Genomic DNA, 24206 nt, shown 5'->3' with positions numbered 1-24206 from the left:
GGGGCACAGCCCCCGCCACCCCCAGTAATCATTTCCACCACCGCTTTCAGCTTCTTCTCCAGCTTCCTCCCTCCCCCCGCCTCAGGATTCCCTAAACTCTGTTCTGGCACAGGCATATCTGCCCATGGATAAATTTCAGGCAATGAAAAACATCATAGTTTGCATCATGAACAACTCTTGTGAACCAGCCAAGACTTGTCTGTCTCTACTTGGTCACATGGTCTTGTGCACTTATGTGACCCCCCTTTGGAAGACTTCACCTTTGTTGCCTTCAGACAAGGCTACAGTTCATGTACTCAGTGAGTCGCCACTCCATGAACCTCTTGCTGACAGTCCTGTCCAAGGTACTGTCCTCCCTCCTGTGGTGGACAGACCCACATCACATATACATTGGAGTCCCCTTTCTTTCCTCTTCCCCAGACAAAACTATCATCATCGATGCACGTCTGCTAGGCTGAGAAGTCCATATGGACAATAGCACAACACAGGGGACATGGACATCTTGAGAATCCAGGATGTCCATCAATATCCTGGAACTTCAAACAGTAAGGAAGGCGTGCTAATTCTTTCTTCCACTCATTCACTCTCATCCTGATCATTTCAGACAGCATCACCACTGTTTTCTATATCAACACACAAGGGGGAGCAAAATCCACTGCTATATGCGCAGACGCAATCAATCTCTGGATCTGGCGCATCAGCAATCAGATCACTCTATCCACAGCTATCTTCTGGGGATGGAGAATGTGCTCGCAGATTCCCCTAGCACATATTTTTCAATCAACCATGAATGGGAACTTCACGAAGAAGTGCTATATGACATCTTTGTGCAGTGGGGGACCCCAGCCAGAGACCTATTCACTTCTCAGACAAACAGCAATATATTGCTCAAGGGTGCCCTTGGTTACTGCTCCCAGGGCAACGCTCTCCTTTTCTCCTGGTCAGACCAACTAAACTATGCCTTCCGTCCACTACTGCTCCTACTCTGGGAGGACGCTACACAAAATCCAGTGAGACAAGGAGATGGTCACTCTGATTGCCCCCTTCTGGCCCAGATAATTCTGGTTCCCCAGTCTCCTGCACATGTCATCCTGTCCACCAATTACCATCCTCAACTTCCCCAGTCTTCTCACCCAGTACACCAGCTGGATCAATCATCCCAATCCACGACCACTCCACCTGAGAGCATGGTATTGGATGGGCATCGACCTTAGAACACATACGTTCCTCAGCAGTAGAGGACATTGTCTTTAAAGGTGGAAAAGACTCCACTAGACAATGTTACTGGACTTAAATGGAAATGCTTTTCGTCTTGGGCACAATATAAATGTGTTATATCAGAAGCTGCAAAGTTTCCCTAATCCTAGACCACATTCTATCTTTAAAGACATTGGTCTCTCCCTCAGCTCCTTATGAGTCCACCTGGTGGCGGTTAGCACGTTCCATCCTTCTACGGAGGTTTACTCGTTTTTATGTTAACACTTGATTTTGAAAAGGCCTCCTAAGAACCTTCACCCCCTCCAAATGATCGCGCCTCAATGGCACCTGAAATCTGGTACTCTCAGTATTATGAAATTGTGCACCCCCCCGCGCCTTTGAACCAATGGTGTTTTGCTCCATGTCCCTACTCTCCATGAAGGTCTCCATTCTATACTATCACTTCAGGGAGAAGCATCAGTGAACTTGGAGCAATGATGGCAGACACGCCTGTGACAGGTTCCCCTCGGGGTGCCGCCTGGAACTGAGGTACCACTTAGCCCCCTGACCCATCAGTCTGGGCTCCCACCCAGTAATTCTGTGATAAACTGAAGAGACACTTCCACTTTCACCAGCACACAGGGAGGGACACAGCCATCTGTCCCTTTCTGACCAGCCCCTACATGGGAAGGCTATACAGCTTGGGCTCTTACCAGCTTCTCAGGCATACCCCGCCTCTGGAGGATAAACCCAAAATTGTACCTTCTTGCACTGCACAGAGAAATGTACAGTGTAAGCTCATGAAATTTGCTGTTTCCCTCAATGTGGAGAGAGAGATGCAGCAACTTTCTTCCCCGAGTTATAATGTCCACACACTGATTTTAGACCAAACGAAAGCAAGTTTTCAACTACAAAAGATAGATTTTAAGTGATGATAAGAGATAGCAAACAGATCAAAGCAGATTACCTGGCAAATATACAAAAACACAATCTGAGGTTAATATACTAAAGAGATTGGATAGAGTAGCAAATTCTCACCCTAAATGTTGATTTAGGCAATTTGCAGAGATTCTTGAGGGCAGTCTGCACTTGCTTGCAGGTTAAAATCCCAGGTATTCTTTTCATAGGCAAGAAATCCCTCTAGCCTGGGTTCAGCCCTACTTCCCAATTCAGTCCTTGTTTCTCAGGTGTTTTCAGGAGTCTTCTTGGGTGGGAAGTCAGTGAAGAACCATGATGATGTCACACCCCTGCCATAAATTTTGCAAATGGCAGGAACCTTTTGTCTCCAGGCTTAGTTCCCACGCCTTTCATTGGAAAAACAATGGTATTTCAAGATGGAGTCCAGTACCAGGTGATTTGGTCACATGTCCTTGTAGGGTCACAGCAGCCATAACTTGAAGGCTGTTTGTAGCATCCTCAGGAAGGCTCTCCAGTGGGAGATTAGCATTTTCTAAGACGTATTGTTCTCCCTACTGGTCCTTCACAGTCTGCCATCTAGACTGACTGCATTCTCCCTGGTGTAAACTCATTTGTAATAGATTCATAGACTCTAGGACTGGAAGAGACCTTGAGAGGTCATTGAGTCCAGTCCCCTGCCCTCATGGCAGGACCACATACTGTCTAGACCATCCCTGATAGACCTTTATCTAACCTACTCTTAAATATCTCCAGAGATGGAGATTCCACAACCTCCCTAGGCAATTAAAGAGAGAGATAGGCTCACTGGAGCATTGTCCATTCTGGCACCACATTTCAAGAAAGTTGGAGAAATTGGAGAGGGTCCAGAGAAGAGCAACAGAAATGATTAAAGTCTGAGAACATGACCTATGAAGAAGGCTGAAAGATGGGTTTCTTTAGTTTGGCAAAGAGAAGACTGAGAGGGACATGATGCAGTTTCAGTATCTAAAAGGATGTCACAGGAGGAGGGAGAAAACTGTTCATCTAGCCTAATGATGAACAAGAAGCAAAGGCTTAAACTGCAGCAAGGGAGATTTAGGTTGACATTGGAAAAAAGTTCTAATGTCAGGAGTTAACACTGGAATATTCCTAGACAGTCTCTTCCCTTCTGTATGTGTGAAACTGATTGTTCCTTCCTAAGTGGAGCACTTTGCATTTGTCTTTATTAACTTCATCCGGTTTACCTCAGACCATTTCTCCAATTTGTCCAGATCATTTTGAATTTGACCCTGTCCTCCAAAGCAGTTGCAATCCTCCCAGTTTGGTATCGTCTGCAAACTTAATAAGCGTACTTTCTATGCCAACATCTAAGTCGTTGATGAAGATATTGAACAGAGCCGGTCCCAACAGACCCCTGCGGAACCCACTTGTTATACCTTTCCAGCAGGATTGGGAGCCATTAATAACTACTCTCTGAGTACGGTTATCCAGCCAGTTATGCACCACCTTATAGTAGCCCCATCTAAATTGTATTTGCCTAGTTTATCGATAAGAATATCATGCGAGACCGTCAAATGCCTTACTAAAGTCTAGGTATACCACATCCACCGCTTCTCCTTTATCCACAAGACTCGTTATCCTATCAAAGAAAGCTATCAGATTGGTTTGACACAGATTTGTTCTTTACAAATCCATGCTGGCTTTCCCTATCACCTTACCACCTTCCAAGTGTTTGCAGATGATTTCTTTAATTACTTGCTCCATTATCTTCCCTGGCACAGAAGTTAAACTAACTGGTCTGTAGTTTCCTGGGTTGTTTTTTATTTCCCTTTTTATAGATGGGCACTATATTTGCCCTTTTCCAGTCTTCTGGAATCTCTCCCGTCTCCATGACTTTCAAAGATAATAGCTAGAGGCTCAGATACCTCCTCTATTAACTCCTTGAGTATTCTAGGATGCATTTCATCAGGCCCTGGTGACTTGCAGGCATCTAACTTTTCTAAGTGATTTTTAACTTGCTCTTTTTTTATTTTATCTTCTAAACCTACCCCCTTCCCATAAGCATTCACTATGTTAGACATTCCTTCAGACTTCTCAGTGAAGACCGAAACAAAGAAGTCATTAAGCATCTCTGCCATTTCCAAGTTTCCTGTTACTGTTTCTCCCTCCTCACTGAGCAGTGGGCCTACCCTGTCCTTGGTCTTCCTCTTGCTTCTAATGTATTGATAAAAGTCTTCTTGTTTCCCTTTATTCCATAGCTAGTTTGAGCTCATTTTGTGCCTTTGCTTTCTAATCTTGCCCTGCATTCCTGTGTTATTTGCCTATATTCATCCTTTGTAATCTGACCTAGTTTCCATTTTTTATATGACTCCTTTTTATTTTTTAGGTCATGCAAGATCTCGTGGTTAAGCCAAGGTGGTCTTTTGCCACATTTTCTATCTTTCCTACCCATCGGAATAGCTTGCTTTTGGCCCTTAATAGTGTCCCTTTGAAACTGCCAACTCTCCTCAGTTGTTTTTCCCTCAGTCTTGATTCCCATGGGACCTTACCTATCAGCTCTCTGAGCTTACCAAATCCGCCTTCCTGAAATCCATTGTCTCTATTTTGCTGTACTCCCTTCTACCTTCCTTAGAGAATTGCAAACTCTATGATTTCATGATCACTTTCACCCAAGCTTCCTTCTACTTTCAATTCTCAACGAGTTCCTCCCTATTTGTTAAAATCAAGTCTAGAACAGCTTCCCCCAGTAGCTTTTTCAACCTTCTGAATAAAAAGTTGTCTGCAATGCAGTCCAGACTTATTGGATAGTCTGTGCCCCGCTGTGTTATTTTCCCAACATATATCTTGGATAGTTGAAGTCCCCATCACCACCAATCTTGGGCTTTGGATGATTTTGTTAGTTGTTTAAAAAAAAGCCTCATCCACCTCTTCCAGCTGGTTAGGTGGCCTGTAGAGACTCCTAGCAACGACATCACCCTTGTTTTTTACCCCTTTTATCCTACCCAGGACTCTCAACACTTCCGTCTCCTATGTCCATCTCCACCTCAGTCCAAGTGTGTACATTTTTAATATATAAGGCAACACCTCTCCCTTTTTCCCTGTCCTATCCTTCCTGAGCAAACTATACCCATCCACACCAAACATTCCAATCATGTTGTATATCCCACCAAGTTTCAGTGATGCAACAATGTCATAGTTTGTATTTATTTATTAGCACTTCCAGTTCTTCCTGCTTATTACCGTGCATACTTCTCGCATTTGTATATAGGCATCTAAGATACTGGTTTGATCTTGCCTCCCAGTTTTGCCCTGACCCTCCTTTCTCTCTGCCATTATAGCCCACGCTCCCTCTTGTTTCCAACCATCTCCCAGGTCATCATGTTCCCCACTTACTGTGGGCTTTGCTTCACCTGTCCTCGTAACCTAGTTTAAAGCCCTCCTCACTAGGTTAGCCAGTCTGTGTGCAAATAGGGTCTTTCCCCTCCTCGAAAGGTGAACGCCATCTCTGCCTAGCAATCCTTCCTCAGATAGCATCCCGTGGTCGAGGAAGCCAAAGCCCTCCTGGCGACACCATCTTCACAGCCAGGCATTCACCTCCATGATGCATCTGTCTCTGCATAGACAATATTTCTATGCATAGATGCACAGACAATATTTCTAATTTCAGACACCAAAATGATACATGCATACAAATAGGATAATCGTATTCAGTGAATAATAACCTTTTCAGCGATATCTTACATGATCCATCTTGCATAAAATACATCATAGTTATGCCATAATCATATCATAGCATAATATCTCTATGAAGAATATGGGGCATAGTGTCACAAAGCCACTCACAGTATTCCACAAGGATATAGTCTCCTTATGCCTACACCTGAAATTTTTACTAAAATTGGTCTCCCAGTTTCATATTAACCAGTCCATTCACTTAGCTGTTTTTCTTTCAGTAACCACACATCTGCAGAAGAATGTAGATTCCATTCCCTCGATGTCCAACAAGCTTTGGCCTTTTACCTGCAGAGAACAAAAACAGTCAGGAAGTCCCCTAGACTGTTTATTGTGGTAGCAGAGAGAATCAAGGGACAGGGCCTCTCCACCCAGAGACTCTCCAATGGATTTCTGGCTGCATTAAACTCTGCTCCCTGCTGTTGAATCTGCCTTCCCCCACTAGGGTATGGGCTCACTCCCCTACAGCTCAAGCAATGATCATGGCATCCCTTTAAGACATGCCTTTGATAGACATAAGTAAAGCACCCATGTGGAATTCTGTCCACATGTTCGCAACACACTATGCCTTGCTGCAAGTCACGGTGACAGATGCCTCCTTTGGAATGGTGGTCCTCCACACAACCCTTCTGTCCTCATCCTCACACCCTCCTCCCACGTAGGTAGTACTTGTCAGTCGTCCACAGTGGAATACAATAGGAACCATCACTCAAAGAAGAAGAGAAGAGGAGGTTATTTACCTGTAATTGGAGGTTCTTTGAAATGTGTGGTACCTATCTGTATTCCACTTCCTGCCCTCCTTCCCCTCCACTTCAGATCTGTCAGATTCGTGGTGGAGAAGGAACTGGAGATGCAGTCAGTCCACCACCCTTTATCACTCTTTACCACCTCGGTCAAAGGCTTGACGTGAGCCGGGGCACATGTGCGGAATAGTTGACCCTACTTTCAAATTTTCTGATTGTGGGCCCATGGTGCACATGTATAACCCACAGTGGAACACAGCTAGGGACTACACATCTTGAAAAACCTCCAGTTACGGGTATGTAACCTTCCCATCTACAACTAAAATTTCATTGATAGGCTAACTTGGTGAGTAAAGTGAAGAAAGTTCCTAGTATTGTTCATCACAACTGTTTCCATTCACATTATGGAAGCTGACAGGTTAAGCAAAATTTGTTAAATGTCAACATTTAAAAAAAATGGAGCAAGGTATTGGATTAGCTGTAGAGAATGAGGCGGTTGTGCTTGAAAGAGCAGTGGAACTACAGTAATGTGGAGGAAGCATCCATACCTACAGAACCTTATTTTCCTAAATTCTGTAAATCATGTTGGCCAGAAAAAAAAAGTTTGGGTTGGATTTTTTTTTTTAGAGGACGGGGACTAGTGATCTTCAAATATTTCTACTCCTGTATTTCTTCTTTCTTAAGACTGTTTGCCAAAATGTGTGTAAATCCAGGAATATACTCATTCAGTTTTGTATTTGACCTTCATATTGTAGTGTTTCTCACTTTCACAGAGACTTTTGGAAATTAATATCCGAATTTTAATTTTGAGTGTACTCTCCATTCTTTAATCCTATAAATCCAGTGGTTGTGCTCCTGGGAAGTATTGTTTATGTTCTTTCTCCTTTAAAAACAAAAACTAATGTTTTTGCCCTATCTAGGCCATTGAAATTCATGGGAGTTGTATAGCTAAGCGCCATAGCTGGCTTTAAAAGTCTGGGCCACAATTTTTGTTGTTCAAGTAATAATTAAGGAAAATGATGGAGAGGTATTTTCACCTTCCACCTAGTCTAAAAGTTCCAGAAGAGCAAAGAGATGTGGAATTGAGGAGAGCAACTCTTCTCTTGCAATTCCTGGTGGAGGAAATGGAACTACAACTAAAAGCTATGTAATGCTGTTTTTTAAAAAGGTTTCAAGACGTTTCTCTCTCATCATTACTATGAGGGAGCAGTTTCCTTTCTACTAGCAAAACACACATTGGGATCTCCAAGAGATAAGAAAAGATGCAGAACAGGGTAGGTTAATATTTCTCTGTTGTTACTACACACAAACTGTTTAAAAAAGGATCCGAACTGAGAGTTTACATTTTGATAAACTATTCACTTTCATTTTGCACATGATCTAACAAAGAAAAGTAATACAGAACATTTATTTATTTATTTTGGGTACAGATAAGGGCAATTTTGTTTTCTCCATATCCAGAAACATGCTATGGAAGAGCTGAGTTTTATAAAAAGAAATGCAGTTCCTAGATTATCAAATAGACCACTTCATTTTTCTAGGTCAGCAAAGTAAACTCTTCAAAACAAAAAGAAAGCCTAGAACTGGCTTGCATTACAAAAATGTGTCTATTGACCTGCTGACGTATTTCGTCCTGCATTACTAAAGGAAGCAAAATAGAAACGCTCAAGGGCACATGGCATGTAAACACTAGCAAAGGACAAATCCAAAAGCCTTCTAGCTTCCTACAAACATGGAAGTAATTATACTATGAGGCCTCAGATCCTGGAAAGACTTAAGCATGTGAATAGTCCCACTGAGGTAAAATCTTTTCAATTATCACAATATGACTCTTGAGGTTAATGTGACTACATACATGGTTCAGTCATTTCAAGGTTGGGACCTTGATCTGTTCCAATTGAAGTAAATTGGAAAACTCAAACCCACGTTAACTGGAGGCAGGATCCCCTAATACAGCCAAAATATATTTTAATTAATCACTAGTTTCCGTTTTTCCAATTCTAGTAATAATTTTGCTCTAAGTTAGAACTGTCTTTGTCAATACTCATTGAGGTTAAAGAATCTGTTTCTGGCTTTGAGATAATGGATGTGGGTCTTTGAGTTCAGTTAGTAGAGGCTCATGGCTTTAGATCCAGGCATCCTGGTTCCATCATGCTGCCAAAGAGCTACACAGGGAGAATCCTGTCCCACTCTACTAATGTCATATTGGGACCTTATGAAATTCCATAATTTTGTACAGACGTTTTTCTTTCTACCTCCATTTTTAAGGTGTTTCACTTTTTTTCCATTTAAAAATGTTGAACCTAAAAATAATTATGAAATTAAAAAACCTTGTAAAAGCTAAGCAAGAGTTTCCAAACAAATATACATTAAAAAAACAGTCATCTGAAATGGGGATCGGGCTTTCCTCAGCCCTTCATTACTGCTGTTAACGTTCTGCTCCCAACAGACTTAATGTCAGCCCTAGTCCTGCAGTCCAATCCAAGAAGACAGATCATTGAAATCAGTGAGGCTCTGCATGGGCATAAGAATCCATCTGTGTGGATCCAGTTGGAGGAATGGGACCATGGTGTGGATGTGGGGAGGAGAGTCATACTGCACTTATGCTCACAATCCTATTCTGTTATCTGTACTTTGCTGTGGACTCTTGGGTGTGCATTACAGATCTCTTGGAACGGCAGTTCAGTTTGATTCTGATCCCTAGCAGAAAATAAAAGTTTTAGTGTGACTTTTGCAGAGTTTAAGTACTACAATAATCCATTATTGTGTATGTATCCCTTTTAGGGACTGGGTATTTCATACACAGATTTTTTTAGTGTAAATCCAAGCATTGAACTCTGTTTGCAGCATTTGGAATCTTTATATGCTAAAGAACAATGAATGTAGGCTATGGTAAAAGTAACATTTTCCAAATGTGAAATAATTTAAGTAACTTATGTCAATAGTTGAGAAAAACATACTAAAATTAAACTGAACAATATTCTTGTTTTTCAGGTGCTTAATTTGCAGGCAAAGTAAGCAACAACCAGAGGAACCACAGAAAAAATATGGATTAGAACATAATGGTAACATATTGAAGTGATAAATGTAAAGACTGTGTAGTGTTTCATAACAAAAAAATTCTTAAACGCCTAGATCAGTTTCACTGTGTTTTAATTATTATAAATTAGCTGAGAATTCAGGATTCAAGCTGAAAAGAAGAATTTAAAGAAAAACCATAAGAAATTATCACCATCCAAGAATCCTTCTAATAAATTTACTAATTCCTTGCACAGTTCAGTGGATCAGGCTTCTCCTGCCTGAGAAGAAGAATTTATTTTGTGGTCTCAACTAAATCCTAAATCATCTGAACTCTTACCACAAAATAACGCTTAATTGGCAAGCCCTGAGCTAGTGTGGAAGCTAAATTGCCTCCTAAATAGATGTCTTGGCAGATAGCAGTTAAGGTTTTGTACTTCGTCAGCAGTAAAGTTCATTGTAAATAAACAGTTATACATTTTAAAAATTGTAAGTATCATGCTGTGAACATGAACTATTAACAACCTATTTAACATCTTTCCCAGTGACACCCTACCAGTTCTCTGTACAGACTACATGTGTTGTTCCTGTCGGAGAAAAACTCAGTTCTCACTTTCTGGTTGGGTGCAGCAAAGTCAGATACTTTATTTTCTCAAGCAATTGCATAGAGAGAGGGAGTGCGCTAGGACACAGGGTCTCCCCCTCCTAAGCAGGTCTGTCTCCAGATAAATAATTACAGCAAGCATTTATATCTTTTGTTACATACAATAATAAGCAACAGCTGCATTTTGTTTATACATAGATCATCTTGATATCTTATTTTTCTCACTTCTATTTAGATGCTAGTCTGCATTCCACCTTATCGACTCAAGGTCGCAACAACTTCTCACACAGTTTGTTCTCATTCGCCTCACACAATCCTCGCTTCTACAAATCTCACGTTATTAGGGTTACAGCTAGCCTGACTCTTGCTAGCAGAAACTGTCGTGCATTAAGATCCCCTACAAATCCCTGCCAGTTCTTTCTCTACTTCCACATTCCTCATCTGGTGCTCCAATCCTGTCAACCCCCTCTACTAACATTCACAGTTCCTTGAATTCCTGCATTGATTTTCAGTTTCCTTCCTCAGTACCTTCAGACTACTACTCTGCCCCTTCAAGGCAATGTGCAGCTCTGCTCCTGGCTGCATCACTTCTCCTGTAGCCCATTACTCCTTCACTTGTGCTCTAACTTCTTGGCAAACGTTGAACCTCTAGTAGAGCCAAATTCAGACTAATGTAAATGGGTGCATTCTGTTTGACTGGAAACTAGCCCCTGGCCTCAATCTCCTCATGTAAATCCTTCTTGAGCGTTCTTGTCTTTTGGATAGACTTCCAGTGCTGACCTCTACTTCTGTTCTTCTTTGTTTTCTTAGGGCATGATCCAAAGCCTGACTTCAATGGATCAAGGCCTTAAATATTAAACATAATGGACCAGATTCTCCAGTATATTGCAGTCATTTTGTGCAACGTTACTGGTTGAGTCTGGTCATAAAACTAGCATATCTAGTACCAAGGGTGTTGACTTATATGAAAGCCCCACCTCCTGCTGCCAGTGTCAGAGTTGGGATGTTTTCAGACTGCACTGATCCGCAGCTGCTATTTCAACCCGTTAAAATAGTTAGCAGCTGGAGTACATTAGAAGAACTCTCAGGTTGCTTTGATTTATGCCTAGGAACCGACCCTGTTCACAGAGTACCTGAGCCAGTGCTTGTTGAAGGCAGTAGGAGTCTTGTTTGGGCACTGAATGAGGCCCAGAATCCCCAAGATCAGGAGCGAAGGAGTATTTTTAGCAATGTTTTTCATTCAGTATCTCGTACCACTGCTCTTCCTATGGACATGCACCTCACATACAGCTGAAACCAAGCTGAAACAGGTTTTCTTGTTGCTCTTTATGGTTATGTAACTTATTTTAACATTGCATAGTCTGTGGTAAGATGGAATTGCAAAAAATGTGTCATCATATTGAGGAAATGTTTTATTTTAATCAGTTTTAGAAGCTTATATTTTATTAGAGTTCCATGGTTGTTTCAGATTTCTGTTGTTCCTTCTAAATCTACATTAACTCAGCATCTTTATGTGCAGAAAGAAGTGGCAAGATGATGGTAATGTGTCATGTCACAGTAGAAGAAAATTATCTGATGTGTTGATCAAAGACTCGACCTACAAAGGTTTAGAAGACTGTTGTGAAAGAGTAGTTCAGGGCCATCATGAAGGCTACTAAGCATTGTGTTACGTTAGTTATGATCCAATAACCATTGGCTCAGGATAGTGGGACCTGCAAGCTAGTGAGCCAGGAATACTGTGGCCAGCATGTGTCATGAGGCATTAAGCCTCTGGTTGTGCAGAATACTATTTTTTTAGAACACAGATACTGTCAGCAGCAGGTCCTCATGGCTGTCCCAGCTCTCCTGTAAGCAAAGCAGATAAGCAAAATGGAATAATCTGCTACTCTTGGTGTGGAGTAAAAATAACTAAAAAGATTAAAAAGGCCATTGCACACATGCTTTGTATTTGTTGGATTGCTCTCACTACCCTCCATCATGCCTGCATCCCCCCTGCTCAGTTCAGCACAGTTTAGAAATTTGCTCACATTGCTGAGCACTGAATGCATTTCTCAGTACTATGTAGAAGTCTCTCTGCAGGTGCTGTGCAAGTGTTGAGTACTGGCACTTCTTTGTGTCTGCACAAGTAATTTTAGCAGCTTCCAGCAGCCTGTGGAGTCAAGGCCCAAATGAATATTGCAATTAAATACTCTGAAACATCTCCATGTTTAATACTCCTATTGTATCTTTCTGTAGCTATGTTTCCTTTAATTCAGTTGCCAAAGAATCTGGTGAGTGGAAGATTCAAAAAGTGGAAAATTCAAGTTAAGTTAGAAAAATTCATTTGCTTTCAAGAAATAACTCCCTCGGGCTCTTGCTTTCTCTCTGTTACTGTTTAGATTGGAGGAAAATCAGTTCAACATTAATCCAACACTGGCAACAGATACTGCTTTTGAATACAAGCTATGCAAGCTGCATGATCAGGCTAATTCTTCTCTAAAACAAGCTTGACACCATTTAATCAAGTTGTTCAAAGAATATCAGAATTACAGGACAGATGAGTTCCTAAAATACTACATTTAAGGCACAGAAAACCAACTCAGAGAGAAAACCATTAGATATTGATTTACCAAAATGGCTCGAGGAGAAGAATGTTGTATTGCAGAATCCCTACAAGTAGATATGTCACGTAGCTTCCATCTCCCCCCTTTTCATTGATACAGTATATTATTGAGCTTGGTCCCTCCAAGTTTATCTTCTTTGTTGGTTCCTTAATATTTCCTTTAACATACTCTACCCTAATCATCTATAGTGCTGCTTTTCTGTCTAGGTAGGTTCTTCAAACAGTGCTCATTACCATAGTCTCCAAGCGTCTTTTGCCTGGGTAGATGGTTATACAGAGGAGTCTGTCTTAAATATTTGAATCCACTTATATTCGGAAGGGATGTTTAAAAATGCCTTTATGGCCTTTTTAATTCATTGAGGGGATAAGGCAGAAAAGATGTAATCTTAAAACCAAAACATGCAATTTAACTTATTTTTCTGATATCTGACTCTTTCCTTACATTTTTTTTAAAAAATGCCATTTTTATGCAGTGTTTCCAGTGTAGCAGTCCACTGTGTCCGGAGGAAAAATACTGCTACCTTGCAATAAAATTGCTGCACCCAGACATTTAAACTGAGTCTGGTTATAATCTTTTAATACCCATAGCTTGGTCTTGAAGCTTCTCTACTATTTTTGTCTTTCAGTTACCTGGGCAGGCTTATAATACCTCACAAGTACCAATTCTGCCCTCAGTTAATCCTGTGCAACTGCCAATGCCAGAAAAATGTTCAGATTTCCGTCGTTGCCTCCTGAAACTTCAGCCATCACTGACCCCTGAATCATTTATCCTCCCTCCCATATTTTTAAAATTTATTTGAATACATTTTGTGGCATGGAAAAAATCAAAACAGAATGGAACAAGCAAAACACACGCGCTCTCTCTCTCTCTCTTAATTTTCCTGGATCAGCATCTTAATAAATGAATACATTAATAAATTAAAAGTAAAACTCCAAAAAATTGCTCTCTCTCCCCTTGCTCCCTTTTTTTCACTCAGCACCACTTTTTTTTCTTTACTTTGATGTGGGTTAATCCCATGACCGTGAATGTTGAGTATATGGAATCTGAATTTGATATTCATGTGGCAGAAGTGTCAAACATTTATGATATAAGGGAGAAGATCGTGTACCATTCTGGTGCTACAGACTCAGAAAAGAATGCTTAGTAGGAAGAAGTATGAAATATTACAATATCAACTTTGTGTGTGAATTCATGATAAAATATACAAAATACATTGTATTACTTAAGTTAGTATTTGTATTAAATAGCTGAAACTTGCTAAGCATGGTTGTACCTCACTTCTCCTATAAGTATATTGGTAATAGTCTTAACGACATGTGTGACTGTGTGTTTCAGAGGATGAAGGAGGAGAAGATTGGAAGGTTATTAAAGGAAAGTTTCTGGCCATCAATGCAGTCAATATGAGCTGTGCCTGTCCACGGAGTCCTAAAGGCCTTTCACCAGCAGCTCACTTGGCAGATGGCTCTATTGACCTCATTCTAGTTCGCAAATGCTCCAGATTCAATTTTCTAAGGTATCTCGTCAGGCATACAAACCAAGATGATCAGGTATGTATTCTCTCTTCCTAAGACTATGTACTGTTCAGGGTCTGAAGGGGGTCTAAATGCTGGAAGAACTATCTGGCACAAAAATCATTAATGGTGGAACTAGAGCATGTATGCATTTTGGATGAGATATTCTGTCCACATGTGACCATCGAAGATCTCATGACATTTTACGTAAGAGCAAGGACTTCTCCCATGGTATCCTTAGCCAAATTCCAATTTTGGTAATTACATTAGGCCTTTGTAACGTTTCCCTTGTAATTTCTGTTGGATACAGTTAGTATTTAAAATCCTTTCATCCCAAAATCTTTGCGTGCACATACATGTTTGTTTGTTTCACCAAACACTGAAATGCACGAACTTCTGCCCCACAGCAATATCACACAACTGTTCAGAACAGAACAGGAAATGAAGAAGAATTATTTGCTCATTGGAAACTGCATAATGTATGTAGTTGATCAGAATGTAGTTAGCAAAACTGTAATTTGGGCATGACACAGGCTTCCAAAAGATCTTCAATGACCATAAGTGATTAGAATATGACCTTTACCTGTCCTGCATGAAAATTTCTCCTGGTATTATGCTGTTACATTTTTACAGCATTAATTCCAAGGGAAGTGTGCCTGTCTTGTTTAGAATGTTGTATGAGGTGAAATCTTAGCTCAGGATGCTGAGATCATAGCTATGGCTGCCAGCATGCAGACTTACCTGGAATGATTGCCAGACAAATGACTTCAGTGCCATGTGTGGATGATTGACTAAACAATTTATTAATGGTGCACCTCATTGTAAAACGCTTATTTAGGCCCACTGTTCTATTTCTATTCCTACTCCTCTTCCCAACGTAAGTGGCTATAACTTCTTGCCCTGTATTCCCTCATACCGTTCTCCCTCTCTTCCTTTCCCACCTCCATTTGTCCACACCCCCATCTTGCTTTTTCTTTATTTTTTCTTTCTATTCTCAATCATTTTTGCGTATTCCTTGCGCCCTGTCCCCGGTTGCTCCCCCTACCTATTCCATCATTTATCACAAGGCTACGTGCTGCTCCAGGTGAGTGGGCATCCGTTGGTGGCTCTCCGTGGCCATGAATACAAGTTACTAGCAAGCTGCTCACTGAGCCTATAGCCCTGTACTCATGGGCTGCTGCTGTGGCTTGCCATATTAAGGAGCACAGCATCAGCAGGGAGGGAAAATAGGCTTTGAGAAGCTGCCCACAGCTTTCCCCACAGGAACATGTTTGCAGTGGGAAGTCAGAATGGATCCAGGATCATGCAACTTTCCCCTCTCACCCGCTTTGTTCTTTCCTCTGCCTACCTAGAGCGATATGCCCCATACCACTGTCTGCTCATCTACTCTGTCCTGGGTTGTCCCTGGATTAGTCTAGCATTCCCCTGTTGAGAAACTCTTATTTAAGTGCTTAGATGGTACTAAAACCTAGATACATTGAGTTGTCTGTGCATTAATATAGACTAGTTAACAGATATGAGTTGATATTTGCTACCGTGCATTTTATCGGGTGTCCCTTTGCTCGCTTTTGTTGTTTCCCACCAGTATTGCAGTTGCTAAACTTAGTACCTTACATTATCCTGACTTTTAAACATTTCAGACCAGATCCTGAAAGTTGCCTCCTGGGAGCAGAAGACACGCAGCAACTTGATTTGTCCCTTAATGTTTTATACAAAGCTTATTTTAAACAACTTTGTGAAATAAAGTGGTTGTATATTATCACAATGTAATCCTGTAAGCCTCTGATAATTAAAATAGTCTCTTAATTACCACGTTTGTTTTCAATGAGGTTAGCTAGTTAAGAAGATTTTACTTCATTGCAGAATAAATATTACTGTTCCTTCCCCTCCAGCCTTGACATTCCCAACTTCCTCACAGTGCCTATACTGCCATGGACTTCTCTAGATGTGGCAATCACTGGACCCAGCCCTCAGGGGAAGGTTACATAGTGCAGAGGGAGGGAGTTGCAGAAAAGTCAGTGCAGTTGTATAGGGTCTGAAAGTTGAGAATCATAGACTGGTATGGCAGTGGGCCTCAATCTTTTTATATTGTGACCCTATGACATGGCATAAAATAATTTTGGGACTCCCTCCTACGCATAGTTTCAGGGTCCTACCTCATTTAGCCATAAAGAAGGGCAGGGTTTTGGGAAAAAATCCTTTGAGAGCCCATGTCCTGGTGATGAAAGCAAAGGCCTGAAAGCCAGTAGGACCATGTGTTTTATGAGAAAAGAACCATTGACTTGTAGTGTAACATTAGGAAAATATCACTTGTACTTCGTGCCACAATTAGCCCCTCTGGAAAATTGGAGACCCCAGTGAAAATGAAATGCTGCTTTCTATATTGAGCTTTACTGATTGATTTAAATAAAATCATTTGTAGAATGCCTGTTTTAACTTCTCTTTGTAGTTTGACTTCACGTTTGTAGAGGTTTATCGGGTAAAGAAGTTTCAATTTACATCAAAGCATTTAGAAGACAGTGACAATGATGTCAAGGACATAGGAAAGAAACATTTTGGCCAGTTCTGCAGAGACCATCCAGCTTGTTGCTGCAATCTTAGTAACAGCATCTGGAACTGTGATGGAGAAACTTTGGATAGCTCCACAATTGAAGTTAGGTGAGTAACTGTCAAAGTGTATTTTATTTGTAGCAAGGTGATCCTTTTAAGGTATCTACTTTTAAGGTAGTCAGTTTTAAGATGTTAATAGATAATAGATAACATTATATTCCTAAAGAATTCCATGATGATTTTTAGAATCTTTATGAAGAGTTCCTTTGAACGTTAGCCTTTGCTTTTTACCAAATACTTTCCAGGAAAATATTAAATGCATCCTTTCGCTTTCATTAGAATACACTAAAATGTACCTGACAGCAAATTCAAATCACATCCTGACAAGAATTTCAATGAGTGGTTGGGTTTGTCAGGGATCATTTGCTTTTGATTTGGGGCTATTTAGTTGGGGTAACCCCAACTATACATGCAATGTGGTGGGGGCTAATTTAGCTACAACTAATCAGGAAAGAGATCTTGGAGTCACTGTGGATAGTTCTCTGAAGACGTCCATGCAGCGTACAGCGGCAGTCAAGAAAGCAAACAGGATGTTAGGAATCATTAGAAAAGGAATAGAGAATAAGACAGAGAATAACTTATTGCCCTTATATAAATCCATGGTACACCCACATCTTGAATACTGCGTACAGATGTGGTCTCCTCATCTCAAAAGCATATACTGGCATTAGAAAAGATTCAGAGAAGAGCAACTAAAATGATTAAAGGTTTGGAATGGATCCCATATGAGGAGAGATTAAAGAGACTAGAACTTTTCAGCTTGGAAAAGAGGAGACTAAGGGGGGATATGATAGAGATATAAAATCATGAGTGGTTTGGAGAAAGTGAATAAGGAAAAGTATTGTCTTGTTCCTATAATATAAGAACTAGAGGCCACCAAATGAAATTAATGGGCAGCAGGTTTAAAACAAATACAAGAAAGTTCTTCTTCACACAGCGCACAGTCAACCTGTGGAACTCCTTGCCTGAGGAGGTTGTGAAGGCTAGGACTATAACAGGCTTTAAAAGAGAATTAGATAAATTCATGGAAGTTAAGTCTATTAATGGCTATTAGCCAGGATGGGTAAGGAATGGAGTCCCTAGCCTTTGTTTGTTAGAGGGTGGAAATGGATGGCAGGAGAGAGATCACTTGATCATTGCCTGTTAGGTTCACTCCCTCTGGGACACCTGGCATTGGCTACTGTCAGCAGACAGGATGCTGGGCTGGATGGACCCTTGCTCTGACCCAGTATGGCCATTCTTATGTTTATGTTCTTATGTTTTCTTCATGTGCCTTCTTGTTTGCTAAGTAAAACTAACTGTAAATATCCTGTATAGCAATGGTTGGAAAGGAAGATGGTTCAATCCCTTTCTTCCTGCTTCATCTAACAGCTTATATAGCTATTAGTTGCTTCCACAATTCCCAGGATTCCACAATGAAGATACAGAGAGCACTTCCAGTGCTCATTTAGGCTAGTGAGGAATTAGTTCCATGCAACATCACAAGTGTGCTAAACTTCTGGTTAGGTTATATAAGGGTTGAGAATATTCACATAGGTGTTTTATAGTTTTTATTATTTTATACCACATTTTCAGGCATAGAAATTATCTTAAAATACACTTTTTGTTTTGTACTTGTACCTTTCAATTATCCTTCATTTTGAGGGCTGTCGTTCATATACATCTCAAAGTTACCAGCATTCCACACAAATTCACTATCTCTTTACTTTTATTGTTAAAACTGACTTGCATCAGAAATAAAGGATCATAAAACTAAGATGATAGAAACTGCATTCTCTAAAGGAGTGAATCCCATATCATTGTACTTAACCTGAAGATACTTTTGGTTGATTTTGGTTCTTTGTCAGATGTTGCATATGACTTTCAGGCCTTTGCAAGTAGAGAAGTATGTTTACAACTAGGTAAATGTTCAAGGGAGAGGGAGTGTGGAAGGCTGAAGTTTGTTTTTTTAATTGGTAGAAGGAACCAGAAATACAGTACAAAAGTCTGTCCATAGAACAGAGTTCCATTAAACAGTAATCAAATGATTAGATAATCACAATGGTCTCTTTTGGCCTTGGAATCTACAAATCATGCAAAACTCCCATTGTACACCCTCTGTGGGGAGTGGTGGTTGCAGGCCTGGTGACCTTGTGAATATGCACCCCACTGTCCAACCTCCTCTGCAGAAGGAGAGTGTCCCAGCAGTAGGGGGCAATAGTTTTGTGCTGCAGAATAGAAAGTTTAGCCCAGCCATGTGGAATGCACAGTGATTCCAGATTACACCCATAGCAAATGTGATTACTTCTTCGTAAAAAAAAAACAAAAAAACTTCAATACATAATTTCTTTATTTTGCAGGGTTCACTGTCAATTAATGAAACTCTTTGCAAGAGGAATAGAGGAGAACTCTAACGATGAAGCTATTTACAACCAGAGTACAGTTGAGCAATTACTATAGATATCCTTCCACACAAGTTAAAACAATGTTAAAGAAAATTACTTGAGTAAATATGAATTTCATTCAAGTTAATAAATATTTTAAAATTGGAAAGCATTTTGATGGTAAAATATTTATAAAATTATATTTTAATTTCATCTGTGTACATTTTTAAGGATTTTAAACCTTCTCTGAGTCATCAGGAGATATTTCAGAGAAACAACCTAAATTATGTGTGTGGCAGGAGGAAGATTAATTGGCTTACATTTTCATAATGACTGATGTTCATTCCATTTTTAAAGAACTAACTGACTGGCTGTGTTGCAATAATAATTATAGATGTGTTAAAGTAGTGTGAGTACTTTCCACTGAAATCACACCTTTAGAGGAGATCAAAGTGAGATATTTGCAATGTCAGTTTGAAAAGATCTGCTTTGCTAGAATTAGTCTATAACTGCATGTGATTAAATACTGGAAAGTAGTGATATATCTTCATTTACTTCATCTCTATTTTTGGTTAATCTTTCATTACTTGATTCTGACTGTATCTTGCAACTTATCAATGCAATTCAAATATACATTCCTGGCTTAAGTAATAATTTTAAGAGTTTAGAAGTATTTTAGTAAATAAAAGGCACATCTGTATATAAAGCATACCTGATTTTACATACTGTATTTATAAACTCCACTGCATGGAACTTTGTGGGATTATAAAAGGCTTTCGTGAACTGTTTGGATGATACCAAACGGCAGTTGAAGTATCTCACAAGCAGCTCATAGGGGCATTTATAATACCAGAAAGGCACAGGCAAGAGAAAAATTATAAATATATTATAAAGCACCAGCAAATTCTACATTTTTAAAGTATTTTAAATTAATACATAAAAAGGTTCCCTCCTAGCAATGACAATGGCACAGTCCTTTGGAGAGTCCATTATACAAGGTGAACAGATGGCCAAATGTTCATCTTAAATGTGATTTAATTGACTGAAAGATTTTAGGTACTTTTAATTAGTGAAATGTGGAAAATTTGCTGTGTGAAGTCATGGGGAAAAACTGACCTTTGATAGATTACAAATTCACTGTGTCAATTGCTTGTTATTTTAGCAGGGAAAATTGATTATCCTGTACAGATACGGAGTGATTATTTACACGTGTCTGTTAATTTGAGTATTAACACTTTGTGCTGAAGTCAATATAGATTTTGGGCTGAATTCTCTTTTATCATTCCAGTCTCACACCTACATAATGAAGATCAGAATTTAGCACCCTCTCTCTATGTTGCCTTTTGATGAGCGTATGCTTTGCTACAAAATGTTCTGTTTGTGTTTGTTTTGTGTCTGAACGACTAACAGTACCATATTTACATAACTTATTGAAACTTCTGTTGTGTAGCTGCATTAGTTTTGCTTTTCACACCTGTTTGTATTATTTAAACTTTGATAATTTTTCGTTGTACTGCTGAAGCACTTGAAGTACAGTTATCATAGATGGCTGATTTTTTTTTCCAATGGAGGCAATTACGTTTAAGTGTAATTACTAAATGGGGTGCTGTATCATTACTGTAATGCTATTCGTACTGCAGTGTTCTGATAAAATATATGCAAATGATTTTCCTTTAAAATACAGCAATAGAACGCTTAGACTCTATTTTTCATTATGTACTATTTCAGTGAAATATTTGAATGCTTTTCCAAAAGCAGTACTATTTTACGCTATTCTGTAATGGGATGGGTTGGAAAATTGACTGAACCAATGTTCTTCAAACTTACTTAACATAAAAACACGATTTACACTATATTTTTAAGGCCACATTTACTAACTGTATTTTGAAGTAAAACCTCCTCTGGAAATACAGTAATCCAGTTTTACAAATCCATGTTTTGTAAAAGTATCAAGTTAGTGTAAAAGTTAGCTGTCCACGTAAGTGGCCTAGTGATAGGCGTCTAGAGGGAAACCCACATTTCAATTTTTTTCATCTTTCGGTAGGCAGTGGCTCACAGCACTGTGGATGTGGCACTTTTTGCTCACGGGCAGATGGGGACACTCATCATGCTCTAAAGTATCAGTTCCAGCTGGACAGAAATATATTTTATGCGTTCAGAAGTGATCATTATCCAGCTGCCCCAGATCAGAGGTGTAAGGCTGAGAAAAAAGGGTTATGTGGGTAAAAACCCTTCGTCCTCTCATGAATGTCCTTTGAGAACTCCTACTGCCAGAGGCTATGTGTATAATGTTCCTGAAATAATCCTATTCTGAAGGGCCTATTGTGAAGAACAAGCCACAAGGGGAAGGCTGAGACGGAGTTGTGTAGTGTGGTGGAGAGATGAAAGATAAATTAAAAAGTAACTGGGCTGTTGCAACATAGCAAAAATGTAGCTAATTGTCAAACTACATTGTTTCATCTGAATAACTTTCTTTGTATTTTTTTGTACAGGTCCCTGGCAACTTATGGGCATTTAACGCGCGTGATTCCAGCTTTATGCTGAAAGGCCTGGAGTCTGGGAGGGGGCATGGCCTCAAGTAGAAGAGGTGGGGCCTCAAGATTTAAAAGTCCTAGGGCACCAGCTTTGGCTGGGAGTCCCAGGGCCTTTAAATCACCCAGGGGGCTCCCAGCTGCAGAGGTGGCAGATATCCCTGGGGCAAACTAAAGGGCCCAAGGCTCCAGCCACCGTGGCGCTTCGGGCCTTTTAAATACCAGCCCCAGCCCGGCTGCCAAAGCTGCGGGCGGGATTTAAAGGGCTCCTCCGGGCTCCCCACCATGGCGGGAAGCCTGGTGGAGCCCTTTAAATCCTGCCTGCAGCTTTGGCAGCTGGGCGGAGGGAGGGAGCCCTTTAAATCCTGCCTGCAGCTTTGGCAGCTGGGCAGAGGGGGGGAGCCCTTTAAATCCTGCCTGCAGCTCCAACGGCAGGACCAGGGGGCATTTAAAGGGCTCCATCGGGAATCCCAATGCGGCGGGAAGCCTGGCGGAGCCCTTTAAATCCCGCCTGCAGCTTTGGCAGCTGGGCCAGGGCGGTATTTAAAGGGCTCCACCGTGCTCCTTACCATGGCGGGAAGTCCAGCGGAGCCCTTTAAATCTGGCCCACAGCTCCGGCAGTGGGACCTGGGGGCATTTAAAGGGCTCCACTGGGCTTCCCACTGCAGCAGGAAGCCTGACAGAGCCCTTTAAATCCCACCCGCAGCTCCGGGGGGCGGGGAGCCCTTTAAATCCCGCCCGCAGCTCTGGCGGCGGGACCAGGGGGACATTTAAAGGGCTCTACCAGCCCTTTAAATGCCCTCCCCCCGCCCCGGCCCCGCCGCCGGAGCTGCGGGTGGGATTTAAAGGGCTTGGGGTTTTAACTATACATGGTTTTCGCTTTACGCAATAACCATGGAACGGAACCCCCAACTAAGATGCGACAGACCTGTACTACTAAAGCACCAAAGCATATGTGGTTGTGTGATGTGTTCCAGTTTATTTTTAAGCACAGAGAACTGTGTAAGTTGTGTCTGCTTATGTCTTAGTTAATACTAAAATAGGATTGTTCTTTTCTAAAAACCATCTCAATACTGAAATTACAGATGGAAAAACTAAAAGTTTAACTTCTTAAATCTTGCTGGCTTCAAGATTATAAAAGTGCATTTTGTTCTGACACATTGAAGTGAACTCTTCTGAAAAATAAAATGATGTTGTACACAATATGGCTGATTTTCTTTTGTCATAAGTTTCTGCTCCAGCAATTCCGTTCTTTTTGCACAGATTTGAGTCTGACCTATTTTGCAATGCTAATTCCCCTACTCTTTAGCTGCTCTGATCTGTACAGCAGAGCTTCAAAATTCAGAACAAGTTGTAATACCTTAGTGCTAACCTGTTCACCCACCCGGATTCTCTCATCCACCAAAATGTACTCATCACCAGATCTCTGTCCTGTTGGTTTGTGATGGCAAGAGCTAGTTGGCACCAACGTAAGCAGATTTAGCCAAACACAGAATTAATTAACAGGCTTCCATCTGGGAGATCTAGATTCAAAATATTGAATGGAACTATGTTACTATACAGCCAGTTTGATGCAGAGCAACAAATACAGAAGAGTATGCATCATCCTTTATGCATATGAGCCTGCTGATAGAGATACAATTGTTTGCAGAAGTAAAGAAACAAGGAACTGGCAAATTAGTCAGTGGATTTTGTTTTTGTGGGTGGTGACTATGAAGGTCACAGCATATTTTGCAATCTGTGTGACACTGCTGAAAAAGTAATTTGATCACGGCTCATTCTGTAAAATCCTGACATCTGTCCTTTGCCATAGCCATCAAGATCTCCAAGTCTGGAGCTGAAGTACGTTTGTGTAGGAAATAAAAAAGATGTCCTACATTTAAACTAAATCATTGTACTGATGATTCACCCTGGATTAAAAACCGAAAGAAACATAGTTGAATTTTAGATAATACAGTTCTCAGATCATTTGTTGGTCAGTGTTGCATCTAATGAAAAACTGACTACAGGACTTATTTAGTGACTAGTAGCGATATTGATTCACATTGGAGAAAGAAATGAGTATAACAAATCCATAAAGTTTGAGTTTACAGTATGCATCAATTACAAATGACAATATGAATGTGGTCCAATAAAAGATGTTACCGCACTCACCTAGTCTCTCTAATATGAAGACTATACATGTGAATAACAATAACTCTTTCCAAAACCCAAATATAAGAAGAATGTGCACAATCTGGTATAAATTCCATTACTAAGACAATGTTCAGATATCTACCAAATCCTTGAGTTTGCACACTGTTGCCACAACACCAATAGCAACTTCTAGCAATTATCTTTCCAGAACTTAGTCTGTGACTGAAAATAATTAGATATCTGTTTAAATAACTGATTTAT

General features: G+C 40.4%; 1 protein-coding gene across 4 annotated transcripts in view; it reads left to right on the top strand.

Moving 5' to 3' along the window:
- CERK (ceramide kinase) overlaps nt 1-23012 on the top strand; it is a 66927-nt gene extending 43915 nt beyond the window's left edge. For 3 of the 4 annotated variants that reach the window (XM_075064987.1, XM_075064983.1, XM_032768198.2), the window contains 5 exons: nt 7738-7843; nt 9564-9634; nt 14130-14341; nt 16755-16963; nt 19255-23012. In XM_075064987.1, coding sequence (XP_074921088.1) covers nt 7738-7843; nt 9564-9634; nt 14130-14341; nt 16755-16963; nt 19255-19354 — 698 coding nt within the window. In that variant the 3' untranslated portion in view covers nt 19355-23012. Of the gene's footprint in view, nt 1-7737; nt 7844-9563; nt 9635-14129; nt 14342-15945; nt 16042-16754; nt 16964-19254 lie in introns of those variants that run through there. The other variant, XM_075064990.1, reaches the window with a different exon arrangement.
- Nucleotides 23013-24206: the final 1194 nt, after the last annotated feature.

Source organism: Chelonoidis abingdonii, chromosome 1 (assembly GCF_003597395.2).
Source record: "Chelonoidis abingdonii isolate Lonesome George chromosome 1, CheloAbing_2.0, whole genome shotgun sequence".
Classification (NCBI taxonomy): Eukaryota; Metazoa; Chordata; order Testudines; family Testudinidae; genus Chelonoidis; species Chelonoidis abingdonii.
The sequence above is the reverse complement of the archived record's forward strand: the minus strand, read 5'-3'. Positions and strand labels throughout refer to the sequence as shown.